The sequence below is a fragment of the Theropithecus gelada genome, chromosome 7b (assembly GCF_003255815.1).
Source record: "Theropithecus gelada isolate Dixy chromosome 7b, Tgel_1.0, whole genome shotgun sequence".
NCBI classification, from domain to species: domain Eukaryota; kingdom Metazoa; phylum Chordata; class Mammalia; order Primates; family Cercopithecidae; genus Theropithecus; species Theropithecus gelada.
The window spans coordinates 81075260-81095968 of record NC_037675.1 but is presented as its reverse complement, the minus strand read 5'-3'; the positions used below and the strand labels follow the sequence as shown (position 1 = coordinate 81095968).

The window sequence follows — 20709 nt, the reverse complement described above, 5'->3', positions numbered from 1 at the left end:
GCTTAATAAGATTACCCAGGCGATCTGTATACACACGTTAAAGTTTAAGAAGCACCGTTCTCCATAGTACAAGCAAACACGTGAGCATCCTCCCTCTCTCTCTATGTCTCTCTCTCTCTCTCTCACACCCACACACACACATAATAAGATGGGGCCAGAGATATAAGAGGTTGCATTATACACACAAGTCAATCAAATTCCCATCAAGTAATTCTCTCAGTGACTGCTGGCCACCATAGACGTGGTGTGCATTTATTTCCCCAATCATTTTATTTCCCCAATGATTTCATCCATGAATGATGAGAAAATCAAGGAGAACCTTACATTCACCATTTAGCTAACAGAACAAGCTCTCTAGACAACCCAAGGCATTAATTAGAAGGTTTCAAAAGTCGAGGCTGTCATAACAGCCTCAGTGTGTTTCTAATTTTTACAATCATTCAAACATGCACCAGAAAGGTATGAAACCACATCCCACCCCTCCCACTGCCTTGTCATAGACACAATGGAAATATCTGCCCTGATGCCTGGCAAGTGACAATTGCTGCTTGAAGTCATTTTCCTATTATATATAAATAGAACATCATATATTCTCAGAAAAAAAAAAACAATTCTTTTTTTTTTTTTTTTTTTATGATTCAAGAGACATTTATCAAGTACAGTCATTCCTGAGCATCTGTGGGGGATTGATTAGTTCCAGGGCCTCCATGGATGCTAAACTCCTCAACTCCTCAATATAAAATGGCATAGTATTTGCATGTAACCTATACACATCTTCCTGTGCATTTTAAATCATCTCTAGGTTACTTATAATGCCTAGTACAATGTAAATGCTAGGTAAATAATTGTTATACTGTATTATTTAGAGAATAATAACAAGAAAAAAGTCTGTACATGTTCAGTACAGACACGATTTTCTAAAAATATTTTTGATCCACAGTTGGTTGAACCCAGATGCAATCCCACATATGCAGAGGGCCATCTATAATTTACCTTTTACATAGAAGTAGTCATTGTGATGCCCCACCCGACAGCTTCCAGCAAAGAGGGGAGATATAGAAAAATATTGTTTACATTATGATTTTAATTATATCAAAGATATTTTATTCATCCCTCTCAACCTAAGCCATACAAATCCATGAAATGGGCACGTAATTCTTATAGCAATAATTACAGAGCATCTCTGCTGTCTTCCTCTCCTTCTCAATTTTTCCTTCTTTTAAGTCATTTATCCCTACATTTAACTGTCCCTGTGGGTATGCAAGACACTATGTTAGATAATGTTAAAACAAAACTTTTTTTTTTTATGAGGAAAGAGCATCGGCCCAAGGAAGCTAATTGCCATATCAGAGACCACAAACTAACAACAGAATAAAAAAGAAAATTTAGTTGCAATACTGGTTTATCAGCTGAGACCTCGATTGTAATCCCATTTAAGACAACAGCAATAATAATCTTTGACTGAGTCCCACCCATTTAAGCCCTTGACTTATATTATCTTCTTAACCTACCCTTGAAGTTGGAAATCATCACTCTATTTCAGATAATAAAAAAATGCAGCTCCACAAAGGACCCTGGCCAAAATTCTACTGCTAGAAATTAAGTTCTGCCTAGAGTCATGGTTTTAAGCACTTCTCCAGTCACGAGCTAAGTCTCCTGATGCCTGTTTCAATGCACTTTCCTCCGTACCAGGCTGCTTCCTCCTAACTGCCTTTGCCTACTTTGTAAATAAATAATATTGGCCCCCACTGCCTCTTCACTCTGATGATAAGCATTTGCTTAATTTACTTTCATTCATTGAACACATTTATTTTTCTTCAACTGATGTTTTTGAGCCCTGCTTTGTGGCAGGCACCATTCTAGGCTCTAAATGTCCAATGATGAGCAACATAGATATTGTTCCTTCTCCCAATCATCGATGTTCTTACAAATTATCACTAAAAATGGGTAAACACAGGGCCAAATTATAGGGTTGCAGACATGAATAAATGGTGCTCACAGAATATACTCAGCCATTAGACCAATGTTGGGGACCAGCCTCAGCACTACCCATAGGGTACCCGAAGTTTGGTGGCAACAAAGGAATGAGAAGAGACAGGTTAAGAGTGTATAAAGAGTGGGGCACCAGGGGGCCAATTGTAAAATGGAGGCTGCAAACCACCAAGCTCTGGTCTCCACACTATTTATTTAGTACAGTCACTTAGATCTAAGAAGCAGATGTTCAGGGGTGAAACAGTGAAGGGAGGTGGTGGTGTGTCATATACCTAATCTATAGCAATGGCTGTTTCGGTGAATCTTCTTTGTGCTGAAGCAGCATAAACTTAACTACTGATTTATTCTTTAACTTATGGGAGAGCAGCTGTGGGGAGCGGGCCTGACTAGGAGCTGGCATATCTGGCCACATTTCAGTAATTCAAAGCAGTGTCTTTCTCCTTTGAACACAGTGTTTACAGATAGGAGAGCAGGTCTCACTCTGAGCATGGGAACATGATGGCAATTAGGAGTCTTTCCTCCTCAGAGGCCTCTTGTGGCTTTCCACAACTTATTGTCCCATATTTTTATGGCCAGTTTATGCAGGCATCCTATAAGTCATTTTCCCAACAGACCAAAAGAAAAAAAAAAAAAGTAGTAACTGGAAGCAGGTAGGAGGCTCTTAAAATCTAACCAAACACATAGAAAAAAAGTAAAAAAGCCTCAAGTTAATTTTCCACCCTTACCAAGTAAGTTTTATTTGCATATATTTGAAAGTGGGTTTTAGGAGAATTAAGGATTCAGTTATTTGGAAAGGAAGAAGAAACTGGAAAGGGAAAGGTGGGTGATATTACATTTCCAAAAGTGATTTGAAAACTATATGTGCTAGAATTAGCCCTTGCTTCTGGCTAGGCAACAAGACCAGAAGACAACAAAAATAATCTTACATACCAGAGACAAGGCGATATCTCTGGGACTCCTTATTCCTACAGCAAAGATCCAAGAGCAGCAAAACCAGTGATGCCCACCCCTCACTGGTGAGCCTCATGAGGGAGTGGCCCCTGGGAAGCAGGGGCTTGGATTCAGCCTGTAAATATCATGTGGCCTGTGGACTCCCTGAGAAGGTACTGGTGGATGGTTGACTATTTCTACCTTTCAACCAACATTGACTGAGTGTTACTCTGTGCTCACTACTATTCTAGGCACTGTGTTATTATGGTGCCTAAAACAAAGACCTTGCCAGCCTAGAACTCACAATCTACTAAATAGGGACAATAAACAAATAAATATGAGCTAAAATGTCAGTCAGTGATAAGTGGTATGAGAAGTAACAAAACAGGAAAAGGCGATAGAGTGTTGTATTTTACAGATGGTCAAGGAGGTCCTTTCTGGAAGGTGCAATATAAGCGGAAACCTGGGTGAAGTGAGGGAGTGAGTACTGTGAATAGCAGGGAAGAGCTGTTGCAGGCAGAGGAAATGGCAGGTGAAAAGGCACAGGCAGGCTTGGCACATTCAGGCAGGGCTGGGAAGATTGAATGAGTGTAAAATTTAAGGAGGGTTTGCTAAAACTTTGTTTTCAAGATCAATCAATCATTTTACTGAAATATTTTAAAATCAATGTTAATGCAGGAAAAAATATGCAAAAGCAAAATGTCACATATCAATTTTAAGATGAAAATCTAAGCTTGCAATTGCATAATCCCGCCTCACCGGTTTCACCCTTCTTCTGGCTCTGTGTTCAAGAAGGATCAGGAAGACCTGTGTGATTGGAGCAACGTGGTGGAAAATATGGTCAGAGCAATAGGAAGGAGGAGAACCATATGCCACACAGCAAGGATTTTGGCTGTAGATTTTGGCTAAAGAGTCTGTTAGGTAATTAGAAAAACCACCCTGAGGTTTAAAAACACTCAGAGACCTCCACCTGTGGGTAGCCAAGAGCTGACCCCACTTCCTTCCTAGATGTTCAGATGCCTAGAAATAATAGCCAGCACTTTATTAGTAGTTATGGTGGAAATTCCATCCTATAACTATTACCCCTTAATTGGAAGGGCATCTCTATGACTTCCCCTGGGAGCTTCCAGACTTCCAGCCTGTCTGCCATCAGGACCCTTTCATCCACTAGACCTGGTTTATCCACCAAAATTACGTATTAAAAGAAGGATGAAAAGAAACTACACTGTACTCTTTTCACTGGTCTAGTTGTACTGCCAACATCTAAGTCTTTAAGAGACAGGTAAACCCATCAAGCTCCTTTTTCTGTTGTTGTTAGAACTATGCAATTCCAGAGAGTAAATGTCACCAGAGAATCTTACCAGGCAACAAGTAAATTAGAGTGCCATTTCTTTCCCCCCAAATTATTCACTAAGAGGGAAAAAGAAAGTACCTGTGTAAGGGTAAGGAGAAGACAGAAGATATTTCTTGGCTGGCAGCTAAAGTCTAATTAGACTGACAAATCTTCAGCGCCTTCTCCAGTTATGAGGCTTGGCAGGAAAAGAACAAACCCTGGAGCCTCACATTATGTAAGGCTGTTAATCAATATTAGTCGAACCCTGATCCTAAAAATAAACTTCCCCTGGAGGCTCTGTTGTCTAGTGGTAAAAGTGAAGAGATGAAAACTGTGTAGATTCCTTATCTCATTTCTCTCAAGCTGTAGCAGGGAAAAGGTGGAAGAACCCAGAGGGGATAATTCTTTGGGTAAGTATAACCACTTTTGATACAGTGTGATCTACATGCTGCTGTAGCACAGTATTTGGGGATAAAGTAGATCTATCTTGTCTCCCAGTGCAAGGCAGTTTGATTATTCGAACACCTGGAGAAAATCTGAGGTTCTACTCTGGGCCTCGAAGTGCCATTGATAACAACATGCTGTAAATCTGTGTGTCATCGTAGAACCATGTGATATTGCTAACATTTAACCATTTTGATCCACAAAAATAGTGGTTTCATACACTTCGACCTAATAGAATAGTCTATGTGTTATAACTGTTCAGGAAAGCCAGTTCCCACTCCAGAATATGAAAGAGCTTGCAGTAGCAATCTCTCCTGATTGATGAGCTTGGGCCTCTGATTCAATCTAAGGCCCTTAGAAGAGAGATCCAGGCCCTTGCGAGTCTGTATGAGTATAAACAAAATTGTTCCTGGGCTTATCCAGCCCTATAAGAAGGCTAAGCTCTAGGGAGATCTGTGAGTTCTGGGACAGTCTCTTAGACTGAGGGGTTTTCCTTATGTGAAAATTTTTGGTGTAAAGTTATGGGGTGCTTTTCACACATGATTGCACTTACTATTTACAAGGAGCCTACGGGAAAGGTACTGTAAGGCCACTTTTACAGATAATAAAACTGAGGCTTAGAGAGGCTAATCACCTGCCCAGAGATATACAGTAATATGGTTTGGCTCTGTGTCCCTACCCAAATCTCATCTCGAATTGTAATCCGCACATGTAGAGGGAGGGACCTGGTGGGAGGGGATTGGATCATGGGGGCCGCTTCCCCACCCCGACCCCCGGCCACCATGATTGTGAGTTTCCTGAGGCCTCTCCAGCCATATGGAACTGTGATTCAATCGAACCTCTTTTCTTTATAAATTACTTAGTCTCAGGTAGTTTTCTATAGCAGTGTGAGAACAGACTTATACATACAGCTAAGTAACTGGAAAAACCTGGAGTCCAACTCAGAAATTCTGACGCAAAAGCCCATGCTCTTCAACACACTGAGACTCTACCCAGAACAGACATTGCGCAGGATCGACATTTTAATCCAAAGTTTTTTCTTTGTTTTGTAATCATCAGTAATCAAGGCTGAAGCATGCTTCTTACTGTCCCCAGTCTGACACTGAAAAGCTAAAAGTACTTTGCCTATAAGTATTTTTGCAAAGCATGAGAAATTGTGGCTTCCTTCTGGAATTTTCAAAAGTGGTTCACATTCAACCACCAAGTTTGTGAAGCTCGAGATGAGAATGAAATCTCACAAACCTCTTAAGTCTTTCATTTCGACTCTTTATAAGGATAGTTCCAATCCAGGCTGAGCATTGTGATTTTCTGGCAATTTTCAGATAGCAGTGGCCAGTGTCAAGGTGACTTTACCAATGCCGGGCACAGAAAAAGTATGTCATGATCAGTATCCTGCTAATAGTTTATAAATGATTCCAAATGGTGATTTGCACAGAACACACTGAGCTTTGTTTATTTATTATTTTTTTTTTCTGCTGATAACTCAGGATGGAGGCTTAAGGTAAAAGAATACGTTAGTGGCAAAAGACTCTTGTTTCTCACTTTTTCCTTCTATCCTGAAGGAAGACCAAGGAATTTGAGTGTAGACTGAGTTGAACTTTTCTATTTTAGAAGCTGACCTATCAGCACCATAATTACCCACCAATATTGGAGTCAGTTGTAGAGGAAGTGTTTGTGCAGTTATTGGGGCATTCTTGGTAGTAAGATACACAGGGAGCCCAATTCAGTTTACCCCTCTGGGTTCTCTCCCAGTTGGCAAAGATTCATGCCAATACTTTGATTCTAGACCCCTTGTTACTCACAAATTCCCTCTTATCATTCTCTGTTCTACTTGGACTTAGCTATCTCTCCCAGAGATTATCATCTCTGCTTTTAACAACTTAGCTTCTGACTGACATTTGACCAACCACGAACATGTTCCTCTCACCACCTGTCCAATTGCTCTCTTTTTACAACAAGGCCTAGTAGAATGAGTGCATGAGATCCAGTCAAGCCACCCCAAGGACCACTTGCCATCCCCAACACAAAGAGGCATTCATGAGTCACTACTTCGTATTGATAGCTCATGTCAAACCCTCTTGCCCTATTTAGATTGTAAATTCCACGAAAGTAAGGAACCTGGATTTCTCTTCTTTACAACCCTAAAAGACATGTGGATAGAACATATTTTTAAAGACTCACAGAACTCTAAGTTGGTTTAAAATAAAACAGAAATTTAAAGATGGGTAGTGAGGTGTCAGAGAAGCCTGTTCCTGAGCTCATAGAAATTTTGATTTGCCAGGACTAATTTCAGCCCCTAAATTCTACTTGGATCTACCTTCAAATCTCTATTTCCCCCAAACTTCCTAGTCCCTACTCTAAACTACAGCCGCTACTCTCAGTAGACACAGCCCCATTTTCTGAGGCAGATATTTCCCTGAGAGGATGCTGATTTAATACACCAATTGTGGGAAACAGAATATAATAATAATGGTTAAAATGCATGCAATTTTACTCTGAATGGTACACTTATTTTAAGCATTTTACTTATATCAACTCAGTTATCCTTATGACAATCATATAACATAGCCACTAGAAGTATACTACCCTCCCTACTTTATAATGTGGTAGCCTTAGTAATGTGGTAGACTTAGGTTGGTTGCAAATTACTGCTACTCTTTCTCCTATTGAGAAGTGATATTTATGTCTCCTCCTCTGAAACTGGGAAAGCTCTTTGACTGTTTAGACTAATAGCATGTTGTACAAGGGACACTACCAGTTACCTAGCCCAGGCTAGATAAAACTGGCACCCTCTACTTCCTGCCCCTGGAAGTACTTTCTCTGGAAGCCCTGAGCCTCTGTAAATAGAGCCCATCTACTCTGCTGGAGAAACCACAAGGAGAATCTCAGAGAACACATAGAGAAGGAAAAGGGCCCTGCTGAGTCCCTTCTTCCCAGTTAACTCACTAAAGCACAAGGTATGTGAATAAAGCCAGACCCTCCAGGCAAAGTCAACCGCTGAGTGAACACAATTATCTCTCTAGATGGGGCAGAAGAATTGCCTTGCTGAACCGTGCCCAAATTTCTGTCTCACAGAATTTTGAGATCTAATGACATAATTGTTTTAAATCACCAAGTTATGGGAAAGTTTGTTTCATAGAAATAGTTAACTAGAACTTACATGACTTGTCTGGGGTCATGTAAGCTAATATGAGGATGAACAAAGTTTTAAGCCCAGCTAATCAAGCTCCAAGTACATGCACTGAATCACTATGCTATAGCCTTATCACTGGAAAAATACAACAAATTTGGCCAAAGCACCCTGATCACCGTGGAGGAAAAGCTTTCCTCAAGCTATGCTACCTTCTATTGTTAAATGACTCTAAAGTAGGTAATAAAGCCTGTCTTGTTTTCAGATGTATTCAGTAAATATTTACTGAGCACTTATGAAGTACCAGGCCTTTACTTGAGAATTATCACTCACACACCTGCTTTCTCAATGCACATCTTAATTTTTTTTAATTCAATAGAGTACCTAGAGATATCCTTCTCAATGTAGGATTAAGACCTGATGCTTGGGCATGATTGCTATGAGTAAATTAACATCATTCAGGTTATTCACAGATAGTTCTACACTCTTACCTGTAACAAAATGGAATCAGAAAGATCAAAGCACCAATTACTTCTAAGAGGCTATAACGCTAGAAAGACATACCATCTCAAAAACTACTTGTTCACATTCACGCACAGTTAAGAGCAGCACTGAAAGCACTTTACAGTTTTCCTTTGATCTGAAATCAACACTAACCCAGGTCGACCAGAAAAGAACTCCTGAAAGGATGTTTTCTTCGCTTTTGCTTTAAGAAAGAACTAGAAGATTTTCAAACAGACAGGTTTTTATACTGGTGGACCCATGTGTTTAATTTCTTTCTCCTAGAGGAGTCTCATTTTAGGAAAACTTTGCTTTAATAATGTTATTAAAGCAAAAGAGGACAGACAGTGGTATCATCTGGAAAATGTTCTATGTATGATTTCACATATAGATAAAAAAGTGAATAGGAAATCCAGTCTTCCCTACATTTTTTCCCCACTCACTTCTGAAGTATCTCCCAGAGATCAGACCTTTATGAATCCTCCTCATCTAAGAAAAGTAGTGGGGTCACACAGGCATATTAATGCATCCGGGAAAGACCTTCCTTACATGCAGTCTCTAGAGTCTGGGAATTGTCCTAAACCTTGAATAGAATTCAGTAGTTGTTGGGTTCCTAGTCCTAACATAGGTTTGGCATGATCAACAGAATGTGTTTAAGACCAGACTAGGCTTGAACATGAGGCTATTAAGTTTTTATGGAGCACAGGGCAGAGTTCTGATGACTAGTGGTCAAGAACAAAAAAGATTTCCAAATCCCTTGACACAAAGTTATTTCCTCTAGTTAGTCTTTCAAAAAATCCAGGGCTTTTTAAACCCCTCATCCCAGTCTAATCAATTCTTGTAGGCTATTAGCTTTCCTCCAAGAAGATGTACTTACCCTTAAAACCAAAGAGTCTCAACAGGTTTATAACTCATTTTTGTAGACTTGGTAGAAGTAAAAGGAAAAGCATGTAGATGTAGTTCAATTATGACTGGACTTAAAGAAACACATGCCAGAGAGAGGCTGTTGGAGAAGGCATTCCCAGTTGTTCACCTCCTCTAAAATGGCCATACGTTCTATAATGTTTAGAGTTATAATCACTAGCAAGATTTTGTATCTTGTACCCTACTTTTCTTCCAAAGCTCTGACTTTCTTAGTTTGTGGAAAGACTTTAGGAACTCACCCAGTTTATTCCCATTTATGTATGTGCTACAGGAGGGAAAGCCAAAAACCAATAATTACTACGGCTTGGTTCCCAAATCCCCATGTAACATTAAATCATCTCAAGGTCAGTGAAAATTTGGACTTAAAAAGAACTACAGGACCAGCCATTCCTATGAAGAAAAACCCATTTGCTTCTCTGCTTCCCACAGAGTTAGCAGAATACGTTCTGACAGAAACAAAACAAGTCTGCCAAGGCCTGTGCAGACAGAACCATCCTTTCACCAACAATAAACAGATCTGCTCTTGAGCTAGAGAGAGTCATAATAGAAATATACATTGCCTTTTATCTTCTTTTCAGTGAGTAGAGCAAGGCGTCAGGAGTTATTGGTTTAATATCAGTAGAGAAGAGCTATTTTTTTTTCTCTTGAGCATGTGTGTAGGTATGCATGTAATAGCATGTGTGACTGTAACAGTGCTATGCTAACCAGGTTTTTAGAAGCCTTTTGAAAACCGTAAAATTGCCCTTATGACATTGTCAGCATATACAACTTCAAATTGTTACTATGGAGACATGTAAAGAGCTGTCTCTGCTCAAGGAAAAAGGAAGGCAACAGATAATACACTTACCATTACCTAGCTCACATATATTTAATTCTGAAAAATGGGAACATATAGGTGGTATAATTGATTATTGACTTTAAGTTAACAATGTCCATTGGAGTCAATGTAAGGGTGATGTTAAAGACACAACTGAGCTCCTGGATAATGTCTTAAAACTAAGAAGCAAATGGGACAAGTGCTAATCTACTGAATGTTCTATAACACTAACTAGGCTAGGGGTAAGTAATTGTCCCACAAGTGACTGGAATGTCTTATGGTATGCCAGAGCATTTAAGGTTAATAACTCAGTTAACCTCCTGCCCCCTACTAACTAGATTTATCAAATGCCAAGGGAGTCAGCAAAGTATTAAGCTTAGTTTGGATACAATTACTTTCAAATGGAAAAAAAAATTGCCACAAAAACAAGGACTTCCGGTATAGCCAAACTCAAACCTTCAAATTTTCTACTGTAATTAGTATCTGGATCAAATATAAAGAAAACAAAATGGGTACAAACCTGACACTTGATTAATCAGGACTTGATAACAAACACAAAGACTGCATTTTACAAGGATTAGTTGTACTTCTAACTTTAACTGCCCCTGATTTAATGGTACCCATTGACCTCAATAATGAATGATTCATGTTACAGCAAAGCCATCTGGAGAATGTGAATGAAATTGAACTAGGATACAGGCTTTCATATGATAACAAATTTTCCTTCCCCTCCTTTCCCTTTCTGCTATTTGAAAAGAAAAGGTAATAAAATTAAAGGAGAGAGTTTTTCATACTGAAAGTGTAGTCCGTTGCTCATTTTGAATAACAACTTTACTATTTCAGTGATAAATACAATAAGAATAACAACCCATGAGTGCCACAGATTTTTATGACTTCTTTAGCAATGACTTCACCTTTCTCTTCTCCTGGGTCTCATTACTATGAGTATCGGCAGGCATCCCTCTTACATAGTAATTCAAACTCTTTAGCTACATAAAACAATGACCATGATGACAATGTTTCAAAGACAAAAATGCAGACGCAATTAATACTTGGAAAAAGGCCTACCTGAATGCTGGCGGTAGAGCGATTCTTACGGGTTGTGGTAGTCGCCATTGTAGTAGTGGTTTCCATGACAGTAGTAGACATTTCTGGTGGCATGGAGGTCGTCTGTGTTGTTCCCAAAATTGATGGGACTTCTCCAACCAGCCGAACGCTTCCATTGATTTTAATATTGGGGTTGTTCTCAGCTGCCATGTTCAGTACTTTCAAACCATCATAATAGAGCCCAGAGAGTTGGCCTTGGAAGAGGCGTCCTTTGTCCTTTCCACCAATGGCTATTTGCGCCTGAGTGTTGAAGATGGTTAACTGCCGGCCTAGTGGGTTGGGTGGAGGAAACATTATTATTCTCATACATTTTCCCTGTTTGCCTTACCTGGTCTGAATGGACCAGGCATCATAACAGGTTTCCTTGAGCAATTGAAGGGGAGGAAAAAATAGACAACAAAACCTCAGTACTGACATTAGCAAGTAACATTTCATTATGGTTATCTCTTCCACTGTCTAGCTGAAAATCTTTGATAACTTGAACAATCAAGCCTCTCTTTCTTTATAGTGAGGAAGAAGAAAACTTGGTTCAATGATAAGAAGTATTACAGTCTTCTTGGGTATATAATTGTGGATGACAGAAAGAAACACTCAAATCAGGTGATGACCAGAATAAATTACAGATACCTACTGCATTAATTTTTAAAGCTATGAAGTAAAATAATGAGAATGATAAGAATTATATATGGCCAAAAAAACTCAGTGAGGTGACTCAGAAAACTAAATTTAAAAACTAGGTCTGATAATTAAATTAGCTGAAATTAAATTTTAGTTAAGAGACTTGGATTCATTGCATACTTGTAAAAATGAACTACTAGTCACCAAACATATCATTTCTCATCACCAAACATTTCCTATAAATCTTCATAGGGCATAATATTCTATTTTCTGTTTAACAAAATCATGAGAGATAAATTCCTATCTTTATTAATTTGTTTTTAGGAGGATGGATTATGGACCCACAACTAAAGTATTCCCTCAGTATGAAATATAAGCATATTGGTAATGCTCCAGTCCTGGGGAAGTTGTCCTTCAGATTTAATAAATTTTTTTTAAGTGGATGGGTATTAATGAAGAAAGCAACACACAAAACTCCTTAAAATGACATAGAGGTATGTTAATGAGTTGAAGAGTATCAGTAGCTCACTTTATTTCGAGTTTCCACGTTGACACCATTTATACCACTCTGAAAAGTATCAAAATAAAAAAATCATACCAGTATAGAGTTTAGAAGAATGAAACCCAACTAAAATTACTCCCAACTCTTTCTACTTATAAAACTCTCTCTCAAGTACGAGATTTTTTTCCCCAAGAAAACTCAAAGGGCTTTTTAAAACTTATTGCAATTTATCAGAACAGCAACATGCTAAGGCCTTCTTTACTGTTATTTCTGCAGATTAATTCATCTTGCTTTTCCATATGAAGAAAGGAAAAAAGAAAGACGTATTAATGGAATTAAATATATGCCTTCTGAATTTTTCTCCACTTAGTGATCAAACAATGCTCCACTCATTCTTAATCTAATCACCCGAATTACCTTAGCTAGAAATAACTAGAAACAATTTTGTTATTTCTGGCTACTTAATAAAAAGGAGAGTGTTTTTAACAACTGAGTTTTTGCTTTATAATTTTCAATATGAATAGAGGCTTAATGTCATGTTTGGGCTTTAAAAATCTACCACTATTATATGGTCTTCAAGGCTACACAATGTTGACCTATCCTTGAATTCCTGGTGTATAATGTGAAATACCTTCTCAATGTATAACGATGAAAGAAATGGAAGTGGCAGAGAAGAGAATGCTCTTCTGTCAGAGGATACTCCTTAGACAAGAGTTAATTCTGCTCACTGGGTGACTCATAGTGCCCATTAATCAAGAATGATTTCTAAATAATACCCCTCTGGAAGCTTTCAACACTGCAGTATGGTGAATTGGCCAGAGAATTTTGTTACAGTGAAAATGATCTATACTTTATAAAAATCTCCAGAATCCAAAAATGGGATCTCCTGGCCTTAATGATTACAGAATTACCCAGATCCCAAGGGTGCAATCAAAACAGATCTCATAGATTTTCATCATTTTCTCAGCAATTCATTTAGTGTGTTGTGCATATGCATCATTGTCTGTATTTTGTCCTCTGTCCTCTTCACACAAGATGCAGCAGAAAGTTCAATGCATAATAACACTAAGTAATCTGCTGGAGTTCATACCTCTTTACTGTTTATTGTTAATGGTTGTCTTTTTGTTTGTTTGTTTTCTGGAAGCCCTGAGCTTACTACAAAAGAAATGAAATGATGGAATGGGAAAATAAATTCTCCCTCAACCCCACAGAGGCATTTGAAGCAGCTTAACATAATAAATTAGAAGCAGCTGCCTAGTAGAAGATTTCTAGGATAAAAATTCAGTGTCTTACATTAGACAGCCTTAATGCCAAGAGATACCTTCTGTACACACAACTGCTGGCCAATCATGATATTTATCCATCTCTTTATTTTGTTTATAGTTCAGCACTGGTGATAAGTTAACAGTTATACTTGATTACCGGTAGAAAATCTCACATTCTAATATTCTTGAAAATACTTCACATAGATAACCTCTATAATAGTTTCTCATCTTATTTCTCCAGTGGTGTTATTATGCCAATGCTTACAAATAAAAAGAGGGTCAGAGAAAACTGAAATGCAAAGCCAAATTACACTGGCTAGAGATGATGAGTCTCCTTCATTCCAGTTGCCATCATTCACTCCACAAAGTGCTCTTTGCCTGTTCAAGACTGACCCAAGCATCAGGCAAGGCAAGGCAGGTTTCCTGGGCTGCAAGATTAAAGTGCCCCTCTACTCCTGACTTCAGCTACTTTCCGAGAGAGATCTGACTCATCACTTCTTGAGAATAAGACCCTGGTGGAGTGTGACAGTAAAGAGGGTTTTCTATGTTTCAGTTTTTCATCTTGCCAAAGGAAGTGTTGGTTTTTCTGTTTGCTTGTTTGTTTCATGGTCTGTTTCTGGCTAGATCTGCTTTTCTGCTGTAGTAAAACCCTCTCCTAGCCCCCTGTGCCTTGGATTAGGTGGTTAATGGCAAAGCAAGCAATCAGTAAAGGAATAGTAGAGCACTCTCAGTGTCCTGCCATCCCTTCCTCTGATCAATTTATCTCTCAGATAAACAGGGGTTAGTGAATAACAGAAATAACAATCACTATTCATTCCCTATGAAGAATGTGAAGAACTCAGACCAGTTTCTTTTTATCATTTGCCCAAGATTTCACAAAATCAATGCCAGATCTCATTATTCTCATTATTTTCACTCATGGCTTATGATCAGATTTTTATAATAACTGATAATAACTGACCATTATATGTACATAAAAACATATATATACATACACATATGCATATTTATGTATATATATCCTAATCTGAGAACTATTTTATCTTTCTTAATACAAAATTTTGTTATAACACCAGTACAGGAATTGTAGCAGGTTACTTTTTGTTTTAGATGCCCATCCTCTTGGAAGTCATTAATTATTACCTCATTTGGACACCAAGTTCACATACTGCTTAAATTAAATCTTTGCATGTCTCCAGTCAGTGTTGCACAAAGACTAATTAATTAAACCTCAGAACACCGTTGGGGAATAGGCAGTATTATTTTTCCTGTCCTCAGATGGGAAATCTGAGATATAGAGAAGTTAAGTGGATTGTCTAAGGTCAGAAGTTAGTCAATAGTAGACAGAGCCAGAAAAGAGACTTGGGAAAGGTATGACCCATTTCTCCTCCCCAGTGACAGAAATAACTCCAAAGAGGCATTCCAAATACTTCCAAATGCATCTGTCTAATCATCCATCTATCTTTACCCTTTATATTCATTGTCTTTACAAGTCTTTGGTATATTTTATTCCTTTTGAAGGGAGGGTTAGCTAGGCAGAGGAAGAGGTAAGACAATAGAATGAATAGATGTTACTCACCCAAATTACAACAAACATTTTTTTTTCAGCGAACAAAATGTAGAAGAGAAACTCACGGTTTGAAAATAATTCTTTTCAATATTATATGCATATATAATCATACATATATTTAATTAAGAAACTAGGATATCTTCCCCCGTCCCACCTCAACCACCCCTCCCCCCATCCCAACCCCTCAACTTGTATATTTGAAAGCATCCTTTTATGTGAAAGCCAACGGATAACAATTCTATTGTAAGAAAAACTAAAAGCCTACTAATAACTTTATAATGGTTTATACAAATGAAAATGCCTGGCATGCTATTAAACTTAGACTTAAAAGGCAATGGAGTAAAATAAAATATTATTAACATAAAATTGAAAGAAACAAAAAAGTTTCTCAGGCACATGAGACTCAGACATGCATCTAGTTTGCTTTTCCTGTTTAAAGTGAGGCAATCATTGTCTTCAATGTTAAAGGGACTTTATGAGCTGATGATTACTAAACAAAATTATTTGCTTTTTAGAGTTATTCTTATTTTTAATTAGACCACATACATTAAAAACAGGGCAAACAGTTAAGACTCCGTGAGGATTTTCCACGTTTAAAGGTCTGAATGTCTTCCTCCAACTTAAAACTGTAATAGTCCTTTGCTCTTTAAGTTGTATACTAAGTAATATACCTGGTTACTTCTTCTATATAAGTCAATGAAATCTCTAGAAATGTTAGGAGCTCCCTTAAGGCGTTGAGACAAGAGTAGCTTATATTGGCTCAACAATAACAAAAAAGAGTAAATATCTTTTTAGAGACTTTTTTTTTTCATTGAAAGACAATGGTTTATTTCCTAACAGCTAGAAGCTACACAGGAAAATTCTAACATCAGTTATAACCGCTGCCCTCTTTTATTAACAGTGGTTGTTGTCTCCAGCAAATCAGAGACTGCTGTTTTGCCTTTCATGAACCTTTTCTTTTCCAACTCATTATGTTAACTACTTACACTTTTGTTGCATAAAACATCAAATACACAAGGGTATCCACACAACCAAAGTGTAAAAATAAGTTTGTGTTTGTTTTTAGTTTCAGTCAGCAACTAGGACACAATTAATCTCTTGGAAAATAATTTTGCCTCTGTAGGTTTTAAAGGCAAAATTCATCTTTTAAGAACAATGTTAAAAAAAATGCTCCCCTTATAATATTTGTTTTAAGTAGTTTAAGTTACAAGAGTCAATCTATGGTTTTTTGTTTGTTTGTTTGTTTGTTTTGTTAACCATGCTTCAAGCCAAAACAGCTTCAAGGTGTAAGTTTAAAAAGCACTTTTGAAACTTCTTTAGAAAGCTTTGGTGTAAAAGGTAATTTAAAACAAATTAATAAATAATGTCATGCAGTGGTTAAATTGCCATAATACATTTCTGTTTTAGAAGCTCCTGGAATTTCTTGTTTGTGTTTGTCATGCTGATAGCAGGCTAGAAGTTAGTCCCTTTAACTGTATTTTAATGGCAATGTATTATAGCATGATTTATCAACATATGGCAGGTGGAAGCTGACACAAATTATAATGAAAATTAAAACAGTCATTTATGCAGCAGGCGATTATCATTTAAGGAACATTTATTTGCAGGCTTTAAAAATGAGGGTTTAGGATCAAATGATTTTAAAATGAAAGTTTTAATGACGGTTACCTTTTTCCTGCAGCCACTCCTCTACAGGCCGATTATATTTGAAGGGGATTTTCTGTTTTACCATTTGGAAGCGTTCATTATCAGTGTTGCCTTTAAAGTTTAAAAAACAGCTTAAAGAACAATCTGAAAAGTCAATAAGTCATTAAAAAACATCCTAGGTTTTTTGGTTTGTTTTATGAAGTTTTTAGAGATAGATATCAATTTATCTTTAGTAGAGGTGGAGTTGAAGTCACTCTGCCCTTGGTCGATAGGTTTAAAGGTCAGGTTAGTCTTAGCCATGCAGTACTCCATCATGTTTTGGAAAAGTGGCATGGTATGGGAATCCTTCAGTGGTTTGGCTGTTTTATCTTCACTCTCTCTCTGTCTCATCTCAACCACACCTTAATTGGGCCAGTTGAGGCACAAGGATCTCCCTGACCCATGAGTAATTCAGCTGTCAGATCAGTTTCACGTGTGAGAGGGAACCCTCACTCCACAGTCAGCCAAGCTCCACTATTAATCTACTGTATTCCCATCAGAAACACAGGGCCATGTCTTGTCTTTTCTTCTCCTCTCAAGTGTTTGCAACAGCTTTATGTTCTGACAGAGGGAAGGCAGAGAGGACAATTTAAGCCTTGATGGCCAAGGGAGACTTCTTATTCCATAAAGGGTGTCCTTGCATCTCATTACCTATGTCAAAGAGGTAGATCAGTACAGATAACCTTTTATATCACTGTCTTTCCAGATTTGTTCCACATTTGTAAAAATAAGGAAACTCAAAAGTCTGGAAATAGACATAATTATAAATATAGGGATATAACATTTGTAGCCTTTTGAGCACCTATATTTTATAATAGACACTGATTTTGTATATTTTTAGCCTCCCTCCACTTCCCTCCCTTCTTCTCTCCCTCCTTCCTTCTCTTTCTCTTACCTTACTATGAGAGGACCTTCCTGCATAAGCATCCATTCATAAAGCCTGTTAGGAATACTTCTTCCAAGCATGAAATATCTAATTAGTTTCAAGGCTCAAACATAATGGTTTTAACTACTAGTATGCCCCCCTCTTCCTTCATAACTGTTATTACCACTGCTGAATGGTTTCCATAATTAGGACAGACTTGGAGAGTGGTACTGTGGAGATACACCCTTAATGAATATGCTTCAAATAACAAAATGATGAAGCCATGCCTTGGGAACTGTTCTATCTCATCAACCAACCTCACATTGATCTGGCAGAAATTAGTGAATTGTAATTCATTACTTTGATTCACAGGCCTATATTGCAACTTAGGGAACTCCATTCCAAATTACCAATATTAAAAATGAAAGAAAAATCTCAAACCAGGTGGCCTGGAAACAATTTACAAAGAAATCTTAAAGCCATAAAGAATATTAGAATTGCATATAGCATCAGACCAAATGAATAGGGGCATGTTAAAGCATTTCAATTGCAGGGCCATCTCCATATAGGAGTCATTATTGGCTGGGAAGATTCCACCTGGGAATAAACTTGTACCTACCTTCTGTGTTGGGAAGGTGAGGGTGTAGGATGGGAAAAGGGTAGCAATACTGGAGGATGTTCACAAGGTTCCCCATTCACTTCTCATATAGACAAATTATTCTAAGAAGCTGACATATATCTTTACTACCAGGAATTTTAAAAATAAGAACTTATAAAACAGGCAACTATGAATCTGCTTCTAGCCTATGTTTTGGGACCGTATCTGGTTGGTACAGGGTATAACACATTAATGTATCAAAAAATAAAATGCAATAAAAACAATTAATAGTTTTGAATTGCAGTGGATAATTTAAAATTTTCCTCAAGGAATCATTTCTCATAGAAAACAATGGAGAGAGAGGACAGGCAAGCAGGAGGAAAAAGAGAAAGGCAACTTAATTTCTTGGTGCTTCAATAGCCCATGGTGAAAGACTATAGCTATTGATTAGAGATCATTATAATGGTCTACCTTGGTAGGTCTTGGTACAACGTTCTATTCATTAAAAATAAAGTTGGGTAAACTTTTTAGATGTTTTCATAGAAAAAGAACGTGTACCTTTTTGAAACAAACCTATATCTATAACTCATAATCCTACCCTACAGGTGGCAGATACCATAAAGGATTTCATTCATCCCCCAGGGTTTTAGACACAACAGAATACCATACTGAGAAAAGGTAATTGGCTTGGGCCAGATCTGCCTTGAATGTATCCTATACTTTGGGTTTTCTGTATCTGCCATTGTTGGCTACACATTAAATATATTAATGACCTTCATGCTACTCACTATGGAATAGATTAGTAAAGTCAATAGCAACTATAAAGCTACATATTCTTAGCAAAATGCAGGGCAAAATCAGAAGTAACTAAAATTCCAAATGTCTAGAATTTAATTGCATCAAATTAATTAAGAAGCTGTATTAATTTACTTTCTCCAAATACTTAGGGCTCTTGGCCCTCCTAAGCATCCCCACCCTCATCATCTACTCTCTTTCAAATGTAAAGCACCATAGAAAATAATCTGGGGGCATGATACAGGCTAGAAAAAGAAATAACTAAGTTAGATAAACAGTAGGTGACATGGGGAAGGACAGCATGGCCATGATTCAACCTTAGACCCTTCTGAAAGTGACAGAAAGTCATTCTTCTCCACCTCAGCTTTAAAGACATTTAGAAAAAAGTTTTAAGTTTTCCACACCAGATTGATAATATCTGGCACTAAGGATAGCAATCTTGCATGCTGTTAAAAGTTGTGAAAGATGGAAGGTCATTTGGAAAACCAAATTTGTTTAAATTGCCGCATTAACATTGTTCTTAGTCTCTTTTCATGTTCTTGTTGGTTTTTATTTTAATTTATCTCAAACATTAGTAAGAACTATTTTAGAAACATGTGCATGAGAATGAATTATTTGCCCCATGCCCCATTTGCTAGTTGGATTGAAGAGCAAACAACCTTCTAAACATAAGTATTCTTACACGGGGCTACTCTAAAAGCTGAAAAAACCTCACCAAATTCACATACGTTCTTATTAAATCTTTAATGATATTCAGTCATACATTTCATATAGCAACAAGTATGTACATTTAAACAAAGTGTGAAATCAATTCTTCAACAGAAAGTGATGGCTATACTCAAGAAAGAATGGCCTTATGAGTAGTAAACATCATAATATCATTAAAAGTAGGCATACGTGCATTACTAATTAGAGAAAAAATGTAATAACTTCATTTCTTAAGCACACTGAGAAATCTATAAATCGCCCAAAGAGATCTTCAAATAAACCGTTCTTAAATTACTTCTGTGGATCCGACACATATATGGGACTGGATTTTAGAAAAAAATATTAGTCACATTTTATTGTACTTAATTATATGTGTGTTTATTCCCATCTATTTTTGATAAGGGATTGAGAATGTTATACATTTGGCCTCTTCTGGTCATTTTCATTTGGCCCACTGGCTCTAATATCAAGTATTTCAATTCTTGGAGACGTGTGCAACAAGCACATGCACTGTGGAATTATAATATTGTGAAGAACAGAATACTTTGAGGTGAAAGTATTGAAGCCCAACTGGTTCATAGTTCCAACCTTTACACTCCAACCTCACATTTTCCACTTTGGGTGAATCCACTTAGGATAAAAGGAAAAGGGAAAGACACGGAAAGCAAACTGACCCTTGAGTAGGCCTGAATATACATCAATCCCTCTTTAAGGTGAGACTCAAAATTTGTTAACAGTCTCCAAGGAACACAATTATTTCAAGTGAAAAACTGAAAAATAGAACTCTTGTGTAGCACAGAAAATAACTTTTACAACACTGTGCTTACACTTTATTGGTCCAAACATGGGTCCTATTTAATTAGAAGGTATACTAATACTCTTAAAGCCATAATCAATACAGCATAGGAGTTAAGACCATGGGCT

The 20709-nt window shown here is 37.5% G+C and overlaps 1 protein-coding gene across 25 annotated transcripts in view; it reads right to left on the bottom strand.

Annotated features, from left to right (window-relative positions):
* The window catches only part of NRXN3 (neurexin 3), a 1630631-nt gene that overhangs the window by 150614 nt on the left and 1459308 nt on the right, over positions 1-20709 (bottom strand). For 10 of the 25 annotated variants that reach the window (XM_025391720.1, XM_025391722.1, XM_025391726.1 and 7 more), the window contains 2 exons: positions 16802-16891; positions 11169-11447 (listed from right to left, as the gene is read on the bottom strand). In XM_025391720.1, the coding sequence (XP_025247505.1) occupies positions 11169-11447; positions 16802-16891 (369 nt within the window). Of the gene's footprint in view, positions 1-11139; positions 11448-16801; positions 16892-20709 lie in introns of all 25 variants that reach the window. The other 15 variants (XM_025391730.1, XM_025391731.1, XM_025391733.1 and 12 more) reach the window with 3 other exon arrangements.